General features: G+C 46.7%; 1 protein-coding gene across 1 annotated transcript; it reads left to right on the plus strand.

The window, feature by feature from the left end:
- The first annotated feature begins 9,164 nt into the window (after positions 1-9,164).
- Positions 9,165-13,657, plus strand: LOC123145677 (WAT1-related protein At1g44800). Its single transcript, XM_044565145.1, has 4 exons — positions 9,165-9,507; positions 11,964-12,026; positions 12,128-12,802; positions 12,892-13,657. Exons 1-4 carry the CDS (start codon positions 9,314-9,316, stop codon positions 13,136-13,138), a joined length of 1,179 nt encoding a protein of 392 aa, XP_044421080.1. The 5' UTR covers positions 9,165-9,313; the 3' UTR covers positions 13,139-13,657.
- Positions 13,658-13,903: the final 246 nt, after the last annotated feature.

Consider the following 13,903-nt stretch of genomic DNA (forward strand, 5'->3'; position numbering starts at 1 on the left):
AAACCCTCTTTTTACCGTCTTTTTTATCCTATAGGTTCATCCTTTCTTACCAAAAGTGGTTTCTGCCTCCACAAATTTGGATCTATCCTGTCTGCATCTCATATAATGCCTAGTATATTCACTTATGCTTCACACATAGTTAGATTCCTCACTTGTACTTATTCTTGGATTCGTACAAATCTGGAACCAACTCTCAACATATAAGTGAATGTCTTCGCGCTATGAGGTCAATGTCTTCTAAACTGATTTATCTTCAAAATCTTCTGAGAATGCATATGACCTCTTCCCCTTCCCTTGCATCTCTAATGCTGTCACAGGTACATGTCCGTGGGAGAATCCCTTGGTTCTCATAGTCTGCATTCATTTGCAGAATTCTTACAGCATCACATCAACTCTCCCGAAGCCAGTTCCTGTCTAACCAGCAGACGGAAGCCTTTGACAGTGTTGAAGCCATTCAGTCTGAACTTCATGGCAACAGAGAAGTCTGCAAGGAAGGGTGGCAGACAGCGCCGTGGGAACACCTCAAGAGATTTGCCTCCTGACCTCTATGAGCTGTACAAGACAGATCCAGAGGAGGACTACAATCAGCGAAAAACCCGAATCGAATGGATTCGAAGATATTGGGCAGAACAATGGTACAAGTACAGGTTCGTGACCCAGGAATATGCTGAGAAGAATGCCATCAAGCGACCATGGGGAGACATTTTGTACAAAAATCTTCCACCCAGGTCCAGAGCTGAAGCCATTGAACAAGGCTTCTACCCTTGCATGGTCCGTGGACCACAGCCTGCAGATGCCGACCCATCTTCATTGCTATGGTGTCGTGACGACAATTTGTTCAAGCGCAACTTCCAGTTTGCCAAGAACTCTGCCAAAGAAAACAAGAAGTCGCGGGGATTAGACTTCAATCCAGGCCCCTCTGCTCCTCGTGCCGATGGCACACGCGAAGCTGAACCCAATCTTGTTGGGCCCTTCTACAACCTAGAAGGTCTCATCACTCATATTATGGTTCAAGGGACAGCCGTGGATGAGCCTGCAGACGACGCTGATTCTGACGAAGCGCCTGCACCACCGAAGCCAAAGAAGCTGAAGAAACCTAAAGCTTCGAAGCCTTCCCCTGCACCAACAGCTTCACGAGTGAAGCCTCTGGCCACTGCTCCTCCTGCACCAAGTGTGCAGTCTGAAGATCTCTCACGCATCTCCAAGTCTGAGAAGAAGAAAAAGAAGCCTATGCACTCCACTGGTCCAACTCTGACCCCTGCTGCTGTTCTGAGGAACGAGAATGACGCCATTGATCTGTCAAGTGACGACGATCTTGCTGTGACGCTCTTGAGCAGCTAATAAAGAGCAAGCAAGAGGTGGAAATCTTCAATGATTTGCCTCTCTTTGACGTGGAAGTATTGAACAACTTCATTGATGAGTGGTTTGACACCCCCAATCTCAGCTTTGACGATCTGCGACTTCCAATTGGCCTAAGCGTCTCCTTCCATGGAGCCATTACTCCTGAGCTGGCTCTTGCTCAGAAAATTGTTGAGCTGAAGCATAAGATCGATTATGAAAAGGCTCAGTTCAAGAAGCATGTGGCCAACCTCAGCGTGGTAGACGTCCAGAACTTCAAGGTCATGCTGCATGAGCTCAAGGAAGCATTTCACAAGAAACGTGATGAAGCCAAAGGTTCTCGTGAGCGCATGAAGATTGTCGCTGCCAAGTGTGTTCAAGCTTACAATGAAGCTGAGAAGCACAAGGCACTTGGGCGTCCTAGCATCGACCCTAAGATGGCCGCCAAGCAGAAGAAGAAGCCATCTGTGGACCAAACTGAACCATCCAGGCGGGACGAACCTCGCATTGTCTTCCCAGCCAGTATGACAGGCGTGAAGCCTAAGGTCCCCACAGTGGCTTCAGAGCTTCAGAAGACAAGGGCAGCTGAAGCCAAGGCCAGAAAGCACAAGACCAAGAACACCACTGATGATGCTCCACCCACCAAGAAGCGCAAGACCAAGAAGAGAGATCGGGCTGCTCCCACAGAGCCCCTTGTAGTCGAGCCGATTTCTGTTGCTCGTCCTGAATCTGCACAACAAGAACGTCGAATAATAGTTCATGAGCCTGCTTCCACAGAGGCTCCTGAAGCTGAAGACATTCCAGCTGTTGACCCCACCGCAGCTGAAGACATTGGTCATCATGACAATGTTGAAGATGATGAAGTCCTTCCTCAGATTGAGCACAACGTGGTATCATCGCCTGTTCTTACGAACAGCGAACTCATCAGCATTGGTCGTCCATTGACGCCAACTGCTCAGAATGACTCATGGGCTGATCACCCATAAGACTCCCCCATCAAGAAGAAACACCTATTACTCCCACAACTCAAGTCACCACTCCGGTGATTGAAGATGAAGACTTTGTGGCCCAACCAACTCCATCTCCACAAGCGTCGCCAGCATTTTGCATGCTTCGCAAAGGACCAAGGCCACATGTCACTCTGTCAAGTGTTCCAGAAGGAGAAGAGCGCCAATCCGTTTCACGCCAAGTCTTTCTTGAAGCCTCTCCAACTGTGAACAACCCCGAGACTGAAGCCAATGTGGCTGAAGATATTCCGGCTGCATCAGCCGATGACCAAGAAGAACCAAGAGAAGAAGAAGCACGTGTGGCTACACCCCCTACCAACCAAGTTGTTCTCGAGGAGAACGTGTCTGACCCTCCAGCTACTCAAGTGGAGGTTAACAACATTGAGGCGGCCACCAACACCAACACTGAAGCCAATGACGTTGTCATGGCTGAAGCTAATGTGGCGCCTGAAGTCAATGAGGTGCCTGAAGTGATAGCACCTGAAGTCAATGCTGCACCTGATGCCAATCTGCAGCCTGAAGTCACTGCCACTGCCACTGCTCCTGTATCGCCTCCCAGGCCACATACTATTGAGCAAGCATACAACTATGGTCAACTGGTCACTGTCAGATGGCCTATTCTGGTTCCTCCTCCTGCTGCTGGTCCGCAATTTGACTATCACGTCGCACACAGGCCACAGGTCCAGAAGCCAAAGCCAAGACTGCCCAGGTTTCCAGGTACTGCCACTTCACCAGGGTCCTTCAATGCAAATGGCTTCATTGCGCACAACACTTTCTTTGATAGCGCCAAGAACCCCTATTCCAAGCCAAGGATTTCATCGGATCGGTTCTGGAGCTATCACCAGCACAGTTATCATTCATGTGTTCTTTATGATCAGGGGCGCATCTTTCCTCATATGCGTCTTGACTGCGAAGCCATTGCTGGATTGCCATGTCTTGAAGAAGCCCTTGACTGCTTCCGTGATGCTGGCTTGCTAAACTTTGTAACTGATAAGGAGCATTGGAATGAAGAACTTCTGCTTCAATTTTATGCTACCCTCCACATTCGCGGATACAACAGGGATCCGAAGACTTGGGTCCTTGAGTGGATGACAGGCAATGTCCATCATGAAGCCAAAGCTTTTGACATCATTGAGCTAACCGGCCTGCCCACTGCAGGAGAATTATATGAACCAAATGCTGAGCATGATGAAGCCTCTGCCACATGACGCTGATCACCCAAAGGAGTTCTTTGTCGAAGATCTTCCACAATGCTATGGAGAGTATCTTCCACAAGCCAGAGCCCAACATGAGCCAAATGCTGAGCATGATGAAGCCTCTGCCACATGACGCTGATCACCCAAAGGAGTTCTTTGTCGAAGATCTAGAGTATCTGCCACGCACTATTTATCACATCATCAGGCGAACTCTATGGCCTGTCAAAGGACATTCTTCAGCAGCAAAACTTGAAGGAGCAATGAAGACTTTGGTCTTTTATATCTTCAACGGCATCAGCTTCAATGCTCAAGACTTCTTTATCAGGCAGTTGGCTGCATCAGGCTCTAATCTCTTTGGACTGAAGTTCTATGCTCTGTGGGTCATGCGCCTCATCAAGCTACACTCAGTTGTCAACTATCAGCCCTCTGCTCGCAACCATCTGATCTTTCTGCCAGAGGTTGATATGTTAGTTGAAGCCATATACCCAGAGCCCGCCAAGGAGCCTGTTTGTCTTCACAATGCCGATCACCAAAGCTTCACGCAACCCATTGAAGGAGTCCAGGCAGTCACTTGTGTTTATCTTTTGGCTGGCAATACACGCTTACCTCACCGTGCTCAAACTGAAGCCACTGAAAGCACTATTGCTCAAAGGCCTCGGAAGCGATCTCGTGTTCTCAATGATCGAGAACTTCTCGTTGCCCTGCATTAGAAACAGGATAAGCATCACTTCTGGCTGAAGCGGCAGATACAAAGCCTCTTGGTGGACGTCAATCGCATTCGCAATCTTGCCACCAAGAATGCCTTTGTTACACATGAAACCTGTCGGAGGTCATGGAAGAGTTTGACATTGCTCAGTGCTGAAGCAGATCTTCAAGACGATGGCTTCACTAAAAGATTCAAGTTTGACTCCACTCCTCCAAGAAATGTTGTTTTGCGTCGAACTCCGTCTCTTGAAGACTCTGATTATTCCTCCTCCGCTGCAACGGTGAATGCCAGAGTAATCGATGATCAAGATGATGCAACTCCACCTCCTCCAACTTCAGCGCGTATCGACAATGCACCAAGTTCGTCTGCACCGCCAAACCCCGACGCTGACCCTGCATCCTCTCCTACTCCTTATGGGAACGAGTAGAGGCTCTATGTCTTCGAACCTTTTTGGTCCTTACTGACAAAAGGGGGAGAAGCATATGAGTTGATAGTCTTCAAGCGGGTCCATATGGGCGGTTTCTTTATATTTTGCCTAGTGTTTACAACTCTCGCTTTTGATACAGTCGGTTCTTTGAGTTGTAACACTTAAACTTGATGGTCGTCTGCTACTTGTTTGCTATTCTGTGATGCGATGATAAATTCCGCATGTGCGATGATAAATTACGCACTTAGTCATTTTGCAGACGCTCATTTCTCATTATGCATGTCATTATCCTTGTTATATCAAATCATGCATGATGAATTGTCTTCATAAGTTGAAGAGGATCTCCACAAGTACAACCTGCCATGTGCATTTGCATTCCAAAAGCAAATTACTTATATGCACATCTTTAGGGGGAGCCTTTTGCTACTTACGAAGACAATACCTCTATCCTTTACAATTTCACATACTTTTATCCCCGTTGAAAACTTCAACCAGTTTGTCATCAATCACCAAAAAGGGGGAGATTGTAAGTGCATCTAGTGCCTCCCCTAGTTGGTTTTGGAGTATTGATGACAAACCTGGTTGAGGGACTAATGTGTTTGTGAGAATTGCAGGATAAGACAGGTAGTAGTCCCTCATTGATTCGGTTTACCTACCGGAGATGACCCCTAAAAATGTATGAAGACATTGAAGACGATGGTGGTATGTGAAGATATTCACATTGAAGACTATGACAAGAGAAGGCATTGCATGAAGACTATGGAGCGCGAAGACCTAGTTGTTTTGTTGTTTCCTTTTCTTCTTTGTTGAGTCGTAGGAACCACCGTACTGTTAAGTGGGGTCCCAGTGAACAAAGTCAGAGTGACTGAAGTGATGCTCAACCAAAATCCTATGTCTTCGAGCGAACAAAGTCAGCTTTACTTGTAGCCCAAGTAAAGTTGCTGCGTGTGTTTGAAATCTGACCGTTGGAACACGTGTCAGTTCCTTAGTGACACAGGGTCATTTCGGACAAATCAGGTCGGGTTGCCAAGTGGCTATAAATAGCCCACCCCCTACACCATAAATTGGTGGCTGCTCAGAGTTAGTGCACGGCTTTTGTCGTTTGAGAGCAACCCACCTCCGAAGCTTTTGAGAGAGAGAAATCCTTGCGAGGACAAAGCCCAAATAACACCCAGAGCCAAAGAGTGTTAGGCATCACTAAAGTCTTTCTGTCCGCGTGACCTGAAGACTTGTTACACTTGAGGACTGTGAATCCTCCAGCCGGCTAGGCGTCGCGTTCTGAGCATCCAAGAGTCATTGTGGATCGCCGATGAACGAAGTCTGGGAAGGTTTGGAAGTCTACCTTGAAGACTTACTAGAGTAATTGGGCGAGGACTGGGTGTCCTTAGCTCAAGGGGAATAAGGTGAAGACGCGGTCTTCTGAGTTAAATCTCAGCCTCCCTAACTAGACGTATAGTTGTCACATCAACTGGAACTGGTCCAACAAATCCTGTGTCCTCAACAAGTGACTGGTTCTATCCTCTCCCTCTCTTTACTTATAGTTTGTCTTTGTGAAGTCATTGCTTGTTTGCTTTACCTATTTGTCTTCACTGTGTGACTTCTATCGTTGTTTGGCTTCATACCATCTTCCATCCTGATCCGTACTACCTAGCTGCTATTAGTCTTCGCACTTTCACTTCATTGAATACTTGACTATGGCTTGCCTAGTGTAGTCTAACTTCCGTTGCATATCAATAGGTTCATTTCTATTGTTTGTCTTCGAAACTCTCATGTTTTGAAGAGTATCATGAAAATCGCCTATTCACCCCCCTCTCTAGTCGATAACTAGCACTTTCACAAACTATGTGGTTTCTAATAACCGTGAAAGATCTTGAGCAAGAGGTAGGATTGGAACGCCATCACCCATCACCGAGCAATTTCTAGGATTCCACACACCTTGGCCTAGTAGTAAAAGTCGACCTTAAATTTTTTTGAGAAATATATTTAACTTTGATAGAACATGAAAACCACTACAAATACAATGCTTTGAATCGAAGATTCAAGAAACTACAAATTAGCTCCTACAACTAATAATTAGAACGAAATATCTCAGATACACCTTCCCCGTGGTAATAAGACGAATTCTCCAAAGCCTTCTACAAAGACACTGCAATTGGACCAAAGTAGCGACACTACTACCCGTACACTTGCACGAATATGATTACCTATAAAGGGTTTAGAGGGCCCCTTGATTCACCCATCCAAAAAGATGGAAGTCATGAACGATGAACGGACTTGGTTCTGGGAAGATCCCCTAGAAGTGCAGGTTGTCCAACGGCAAGTTCTTCACTCTACTCAGGGATGACTCCAGCTCCACACAAAAAAAATCAAAGCAATAAAAGCGGGAAAAACATATTTACCCCTTGCATGGTGCAGTCGTTCATCTCTATGAACATTTGGTTACATGCATATAGGCCCCCACTTCCTCCATGTATGCTGGCAAGTTTTCCTATAGCTAGCTTTTGTGGCAGAGATTCCATAGTATGCTCCAACCACATGTTTTTTTCATCTGATTCCAAGGTTTAATCCATTTTTTCATTTAAATCGAGAGTCTACTTGAAAAATGGTTTAAATATTTTTGTTCCTTAAGGTAAGAACTTTGAAATAAGGCCACTCTTGAATATATTTTGACAATTTTTCAAATTCAAATTCTGAAAGATGGTGAAACTTTATGAAACATGATGATGCATTCTAGAACACTAAAACACTAATAAAACTTGATAAGAATGAATGTTCATGCAAAATCTTCTTATTATGTTTGTAGCGCATTGCCACAGAATGATACATTTTGATACGATTTAGAACATGCAGAACCACAATTAACCTTTTTGGCATAACGTGAAAACTTCTCCCCTTTTCACGCAACATGATAAAACTCTATGGAACATACTGATGCACTCTAGAACACAAAAAGGCCTATGGAAACTTTGTAAGAATGCATGTTCAACACAATCCCATAATATTATGTTTGAACCACATTTATTAACTGTTACCACAAGTTCCCTATGCATCACTTTGATGCGCATTGACACACAATAAATCCCGTTCTAACATTTTGATATATTATGTACAGTTTGCTAGGTAAATGTCAATAGTTTTTGTGGCATAAAGCTTCATCATGATTGAAAATTCCAATTTCAAATTTGTCAAAATTTATTCAACAATGGGCTCATTTCAAAGCACTCATCACCAGGAACACAAATATGCAAAGAAATCATAATGTTCCTTTGATTTAAAAGATATAATTGATACAAACATGGAAATCAAATGAAAAATAATGAAGTGGATAAATGGAGAGAGAGAGAGAGAGAGAGAGAGAGAGAGAGAGAGAGTGGATAAAGTACACAGCAAAAAGCACGTGCCAGAATGGCAGATAATCCATTATATGCAACAGAAGGATACAGTCACTGTGGCAAAAACTCAACTGATCGGAAACATCGGTCTTGCGAGGACATAACCTAAACTCTGCAAGAATAGTTGCACCAAACATACAGAGGAAACACAGCTCTGGCGCCGTGATGTTGCCCCAAAAAGCATCGCCACGGCAGGGGAAGAACCATATGACCTTTATTTTCATGACACAACATCCACCGTGGGTATGTTGCCGTTGAGGAGCACAAAACTCATCTTCAAATGACTATTGAAACACAGCGTACGAGCACCTCACAGCGCCAAAACGGTGGCTGGACCAACACGGTGGCTGGATCGGTAGCGAGTGGAACCGAGTAGAAACTCCGGCGCCGGTTGTCTTCTTTTTCTTCTGAGAACCTAATTTGACCTTCAAAAATCATTACTGTATGATATCATGCCTTTTATTAGCAGAAATAAGATACTCCTATATGATTCTCGTTCTTTTTGGAAGAATCTCTTGGTTTACAATGAGGCATTTAGGCCCAAGAGGAATGGCAGTCACTTGAGTAGCCTAGTATTGATGCTACATCTTATCAGCTGATTTAACTCATCAACAGTATTCTGACCCTAGCTAGTCTAGACACTATGCAGATGCATGCATGCATGAACATCGATGGTTGTCGCCTGTCGGCACAAGAGCACTATCTAGGGGCAAAGTGAAAGGCCTATGTCCAGCAGCTAATTAACACAACTCCCATATACATTGACTCCAACGGCTTAACACAATTCGCTGTCGCGAGCAAGCATTCTCCTCAGGTGGCCGGAAAGTTATCCAAACCCACTGCCGTTTGCTGTACGTGCTCCCAGCATTTTCCGGAAAATAATACAAATTGATGGGATGAGAGAGAGAGAGAGAGAGAGAGAGAGAGAGAGAGAGAGAGAGAGATTTGTTCTCCTTTGCCTGGAAGTGGAATATTAAACGGGGGATAGAGCATCCATGACTCGGATCCACCCATGGGCTACGTGCAGTGTGCGCCGCGCGCCTATATAAAGGAGACGGGCCTCGCTCTGAGCTCATCGCCTCATCGATCACAGCCATTTGCTTGCCAGCGAGAGAGTGAGAAACATCAAGCTCCAGCTAGTGAGTGAGTGGGAAGCTAGACTTGTGATTTTAAGTGAGAAGGAAGCTAAGCTAGCGAGCCAGAGAGAGAGAGAGAGAGAGAGAGAGAGAGAGAGAGAGAGAGAGAGGATGGGTATGGGGTGGAAAGTTCTGAACGATGTGAAGCCATACCTGGCGATGGTGCTGTTGCAGGTGGGGTTCGCCGGGATGTACATCATCGCCGTGGCGTCCCTCAAGGCCGGGATGAGCCACTTCGTGCTCGTCGTCTACCGTAACCTTGTCGCGACCGCCGTCATGACGCCCTTCGCCCTCTACTTCGAGAGGTAAACAACTTCATCCATGCACGGACTTACCCTCAACCCCCCCCCCCCCCCCCCCTCTCTCCTCTCTCACATACACAGACATACATGCACCCCTCTGGCTCTCTTGTCCCTACGCCGTCGTGCCCGCGTACGTGCATCATGGGCTCGCTCGCATGCATCATGCGGATGGGAGTAGTCACTAGTGTGCATGCAAAGTGTAACCGATCGATCATACATGTCATTAGTACTGTTTTTTCTTTGGAAAAACATCCGGCAGAGGATCAAGATCAACGCGCGCGCACACGTCTATCCGCTCACACTAGCGTGCATGTGAGCCTCTACGTGCTACAGACTGGACTATCGCATGCAGCAGTATTAGAGGATTGGCAGATTAAGTCACCACACAATATAATACGAGACGCAAGGATCTTTAATTATAAGCCAGGCCTAGCTAGAGTACTCTAGCATTCACTTAAAGTTAGTTAAACAAACTTTTTAGGTAGCTAGGGACAACTGAACAAACAGATAGATGCAAAAGGAAGATACATTGGAAAAATTAACAAGGCCAACTTGCCAAACGTGCATCCCCACAATCGAGCAAACACACACGTACGTTTTTCAAGTTCATTCATATTTATGTCTCATTTCGATGGTGCAAGCTGCACAACCAGCACTGGTGGATCCTAATCCAGAAAGTTAGTAGACATATATGCATCTTGATACTTTATTCTATTTTGTACCAACAAGATAACCAGCTTTCCCGCAGTTCCTTGTCACGCGTTAAATCAGATGTACGTACCCCTCATCATGCAGCATCTATATATGGATGGATCCATCGTAATATAATTGGGCGCGTCTAGCTGGCGGCCGGCGGCTCGTTAGCGCTCGCGAGCGGCCGACTAAAAAAAGTAAGCCCTTGTCGCCTGGTCCAGAAAAAGGCAGTAAGCCCTTGTCGCCTGGTCCAGAAAAAGGCAACACGTTTAGTCCCTATTCTATATGGTCTCTTCCCACGTGATGGATACCTGCATGCCGCTATATTAACGTTCCTCATGTCCGTCCTTGTGCATTATTTTTTGGTTTTCAAAATTATAAAAGACATATCTTCTAAACAACATGTCGAAATTTAGATCCGTTTTCACCATTGAAACCCTCGCGACGTGCTCTTCAAAAGTAGATCCCGCATGGGGATGTTTCGAAGAACTAGTCTTCCTGCCAACTAAACATCAATGTGTGTGCAATTAGACTAGATTGGCGCGCCAATTGAGCATATGTGTGTGCCAATAGTCCTGCCAACTAAACATCAATGTGTGTGCAACTAGACTACATTGCCGCACCAACTGAGCATATGTGTGCAACTAGTGTCCTGCCAACTAAACATCAATGTGTGTGCAACTAGACTAGATTTTCCGCGCCAACTGAGCATATGTGTGTGCCAAATAGTCCTGCCAACTAAACACCAATGTGTGTGCAATTAGACTATATTGCCGCGCCGACTGAGCATATGTGTGTGCAACTAGTGTCCTGCCAACTAAACATCAATGTGTGTGCAACTAGACTAAATTACAAGCCAACTAAGCAACTACTGTCCTGCCAACTAAACATCAATGTGTGTGCAACTAAACATCAAAGTTGTCGTGGTTGCACATCTACTACTAGGTAGTTGACCAGAGCAGTAGACTAGTTGCAAATCAGGTTGTCATGGTTGCTAGGTTGCAACCACATAGGAAGTTGAATCATGCAGCTCCAAAATTTTGTTTTGAAAAAAGTTGCACCATGTAGTACAAAAATTGCACAACGCAATACTAAAGTTGCACCATATAGCATCAAAGTTGGCATCAAAAAAATTCATCGAAACATACCCATGCGGGATCTAGTTTCGAAGATCTGGTCGCGAGGGTTCCAATGGTGAAAACGGATCTGAATTTCGACGTGCGGTTAAAAGCTTATGACTTTTTGAATTGTTGTAAAAGGTAGCTAAATCAGTCACATGCGAAGAGAGAGAATAGACATCACAGGCTACCTTTCCTTCTAATTATATTCCCTGGTCCACTATGTGAGAGCGCAACAGTCCAAAACAATTCTATATGATTCAGATCAGGTGACACCTGGACTACGTACGCACGGAAGCGAGTGGCCAGGAGCCGGCCCGCTCGGTTCATCAAAATAGTGCGTATGCACTTTTTAGGTTTTAGGAATATAATTATGCATTAACAGAAGTAGAAAGTGACACACAGGCAGGTATGTCTATGTGGCTAGCTAACCGGCCTGTACGTGTGCGGTCCGGTATGTGTGTTTACGTACGTGTAAACTCACCTGGACGACCTCCACTAGCCAGTGTGCCCTGATTGGCCACAGGTGGAGGGCCTACCATGCATGGAACCCACATGTTAGCTGGAAGCATGGATGCTAGCTAGTAAGTTCAGTTCGATTAATTTTTACTCTACCTAAAATCATGGTTCATGCTCCAACTTGTGCAGGGGACTGAGGCCAAAGATGACAATCACCATCTTCATCAAGGTCATGGGGCTCGCATTCCTCGAGTACGTACACCGTTAATTATTTGACCGTCCGTGCATGGCGATCAAGCACATAACTCTTTCTAGATTACTGACTGATGTGCTGTGTTGCATGGGTCTCTCAGGCCCGTCATGGACCAGAACCTGTACTTCATGGGCGCGAAGCTGACCTCGGCGGGATTCGCGACTGCCCTCGTCAACATCCTCCCGGCCGTGACCTTCGTGCTGGCCCTCATCCTGCGCATGGAGAAGGTGCGGCTGCGGAGCCTGCATTGTCAAGCCAAGAACGCCGGCACGGTCCTCACAGTGGCCGGCGCAGTGCTGATGGTCCTGTACCACGGCCCCGTCATGCAGTTTCCGTGGACCAAGGGCCAGCACCACTCCACCGCCGGTGGCCAGGGCGCTGGCGGCGCGCGGGACTGGCTGAACGGGACTATCATGGTCATCATCGCCTGCGTGGCCTGGGCGTGCTTCTTCATCCTCCAGTCGAACACCCTCCGAAGCTACCCGGCGGAGCTGTCGCTCACCGTGCTCATCTGCAGCATGGGATCCCTCATGAGCGGCGCCATCGCCCTCGTCGCCGAGCGCGGCAACACTCAGGCGTGGGTCATCGGCTTCGACACCCGCCTCTTCACCGCCGTCTATGCCGGCATAGTGTGCTCCGGCGTGGCTTACTACGTGCAGGGCATCGTGTCCAGGCAAAGGGGTCCTGTGTTCGTGACGGCCTTCAACCCTCTCTGCATGATCATAACCGCCGTCATGGGTTCCATCATTCTCAAGGAGGAGATCAATCTCGGAAGGTACATTAATTTGTGCTGCCAAGATGGATGTGGATGTGTAATACCTTAGTGCAACAATACTAATGATCTCATTTCATGGTTGCTTTCAGTGTGATTGGTGCAGCCATCATCGTGGGAGGCCTCTACTTTCTCATCTGGGGCAAGAGCAAGGACGAGATCAACAAAGTCTCCGACGTCAGCGTCAAGGGCGCCGGCGAGCTGCCCTTAACCTCGGTGACCAACGACCACGGCCACGGCAAGCAGCACGAGCTCGGCAACAGCAATGGAAGCCATGTCTTGGACGTCAAGACGCCTACGACCAATGGCCACTACGAGATCGACCGGAGTAGCGAGTAGCTACGTGCTATACGTTCATCCATCTTCCATCGACCAGTATGTCTAGCTTTTTCCTTGTAGTGCATGGTCCATCGATCGATCGTGCATGAAGACCAATTTTGTTCTCCATTTTCTTCTTGTCAGCTTCTCTCTAGCAACGATCCTACACTACCGGAAAACGGTCCTACCCCGACGGCCAAAACTATGCCTACGGCTGCCGTCGGCCTACTTCGAGCTATGCCGACAGCCTAGTCCTGGCCGTCGGCTTATCCTGGCCGTCGGGCTACACCTATCTACGCCGACGGCAGCCGTCGGCATAGAACGGCCGTCGACCTAGATGCAGACACGCCGACGGCAGCTGTCGGCATACCTGTGGGCCCGGCGACCACGCCCGTGACCAGCGGCTAATGCCGTCAAACCTATGCCGACGGTCGGGACGGGCGGTCGTCGGCATATCTTGGCATGCCATGTCATCGGTCCGCGGCGTAGATATGCCGACAGCATAGGCGCCACGACATCGATCCGCGGCACTGCGCCCACCAAAACCCTGCCGTCTCTATGCCGATAGCAATGCGGTCGGCATAGTTATTTTTTTTACATGCGTTTTTTTACATATGTTTTTATGCTTTTCTTTACATATGTTTTTATGCTTTTTTTAATATGTTTTATGCTTTTTTATGTATTATATGAATATATATGTTGTTTGTAATTTTTTCCATACATTATGAATATATATATATATATATATATATATATATAGTTTGTATTTTTTTCGAGCACATTAAT

This window comes from Triticum aestivum, chromosome 6D (genome assembly GCF_018294505.1).
Source record: "Triticum aestivum cultivar Chinese Spring chromosome 6D, IWGSC CS RefSeq v2.1, whole genome shotgun sequence".
Taxonomy (NCBI): domain Eukaryota; kingdom Viridiplantae; phylum Streptophyta; class Magnoliopsida; order Poales; family Poaceae; genus Triticum; species Triticum aestivum.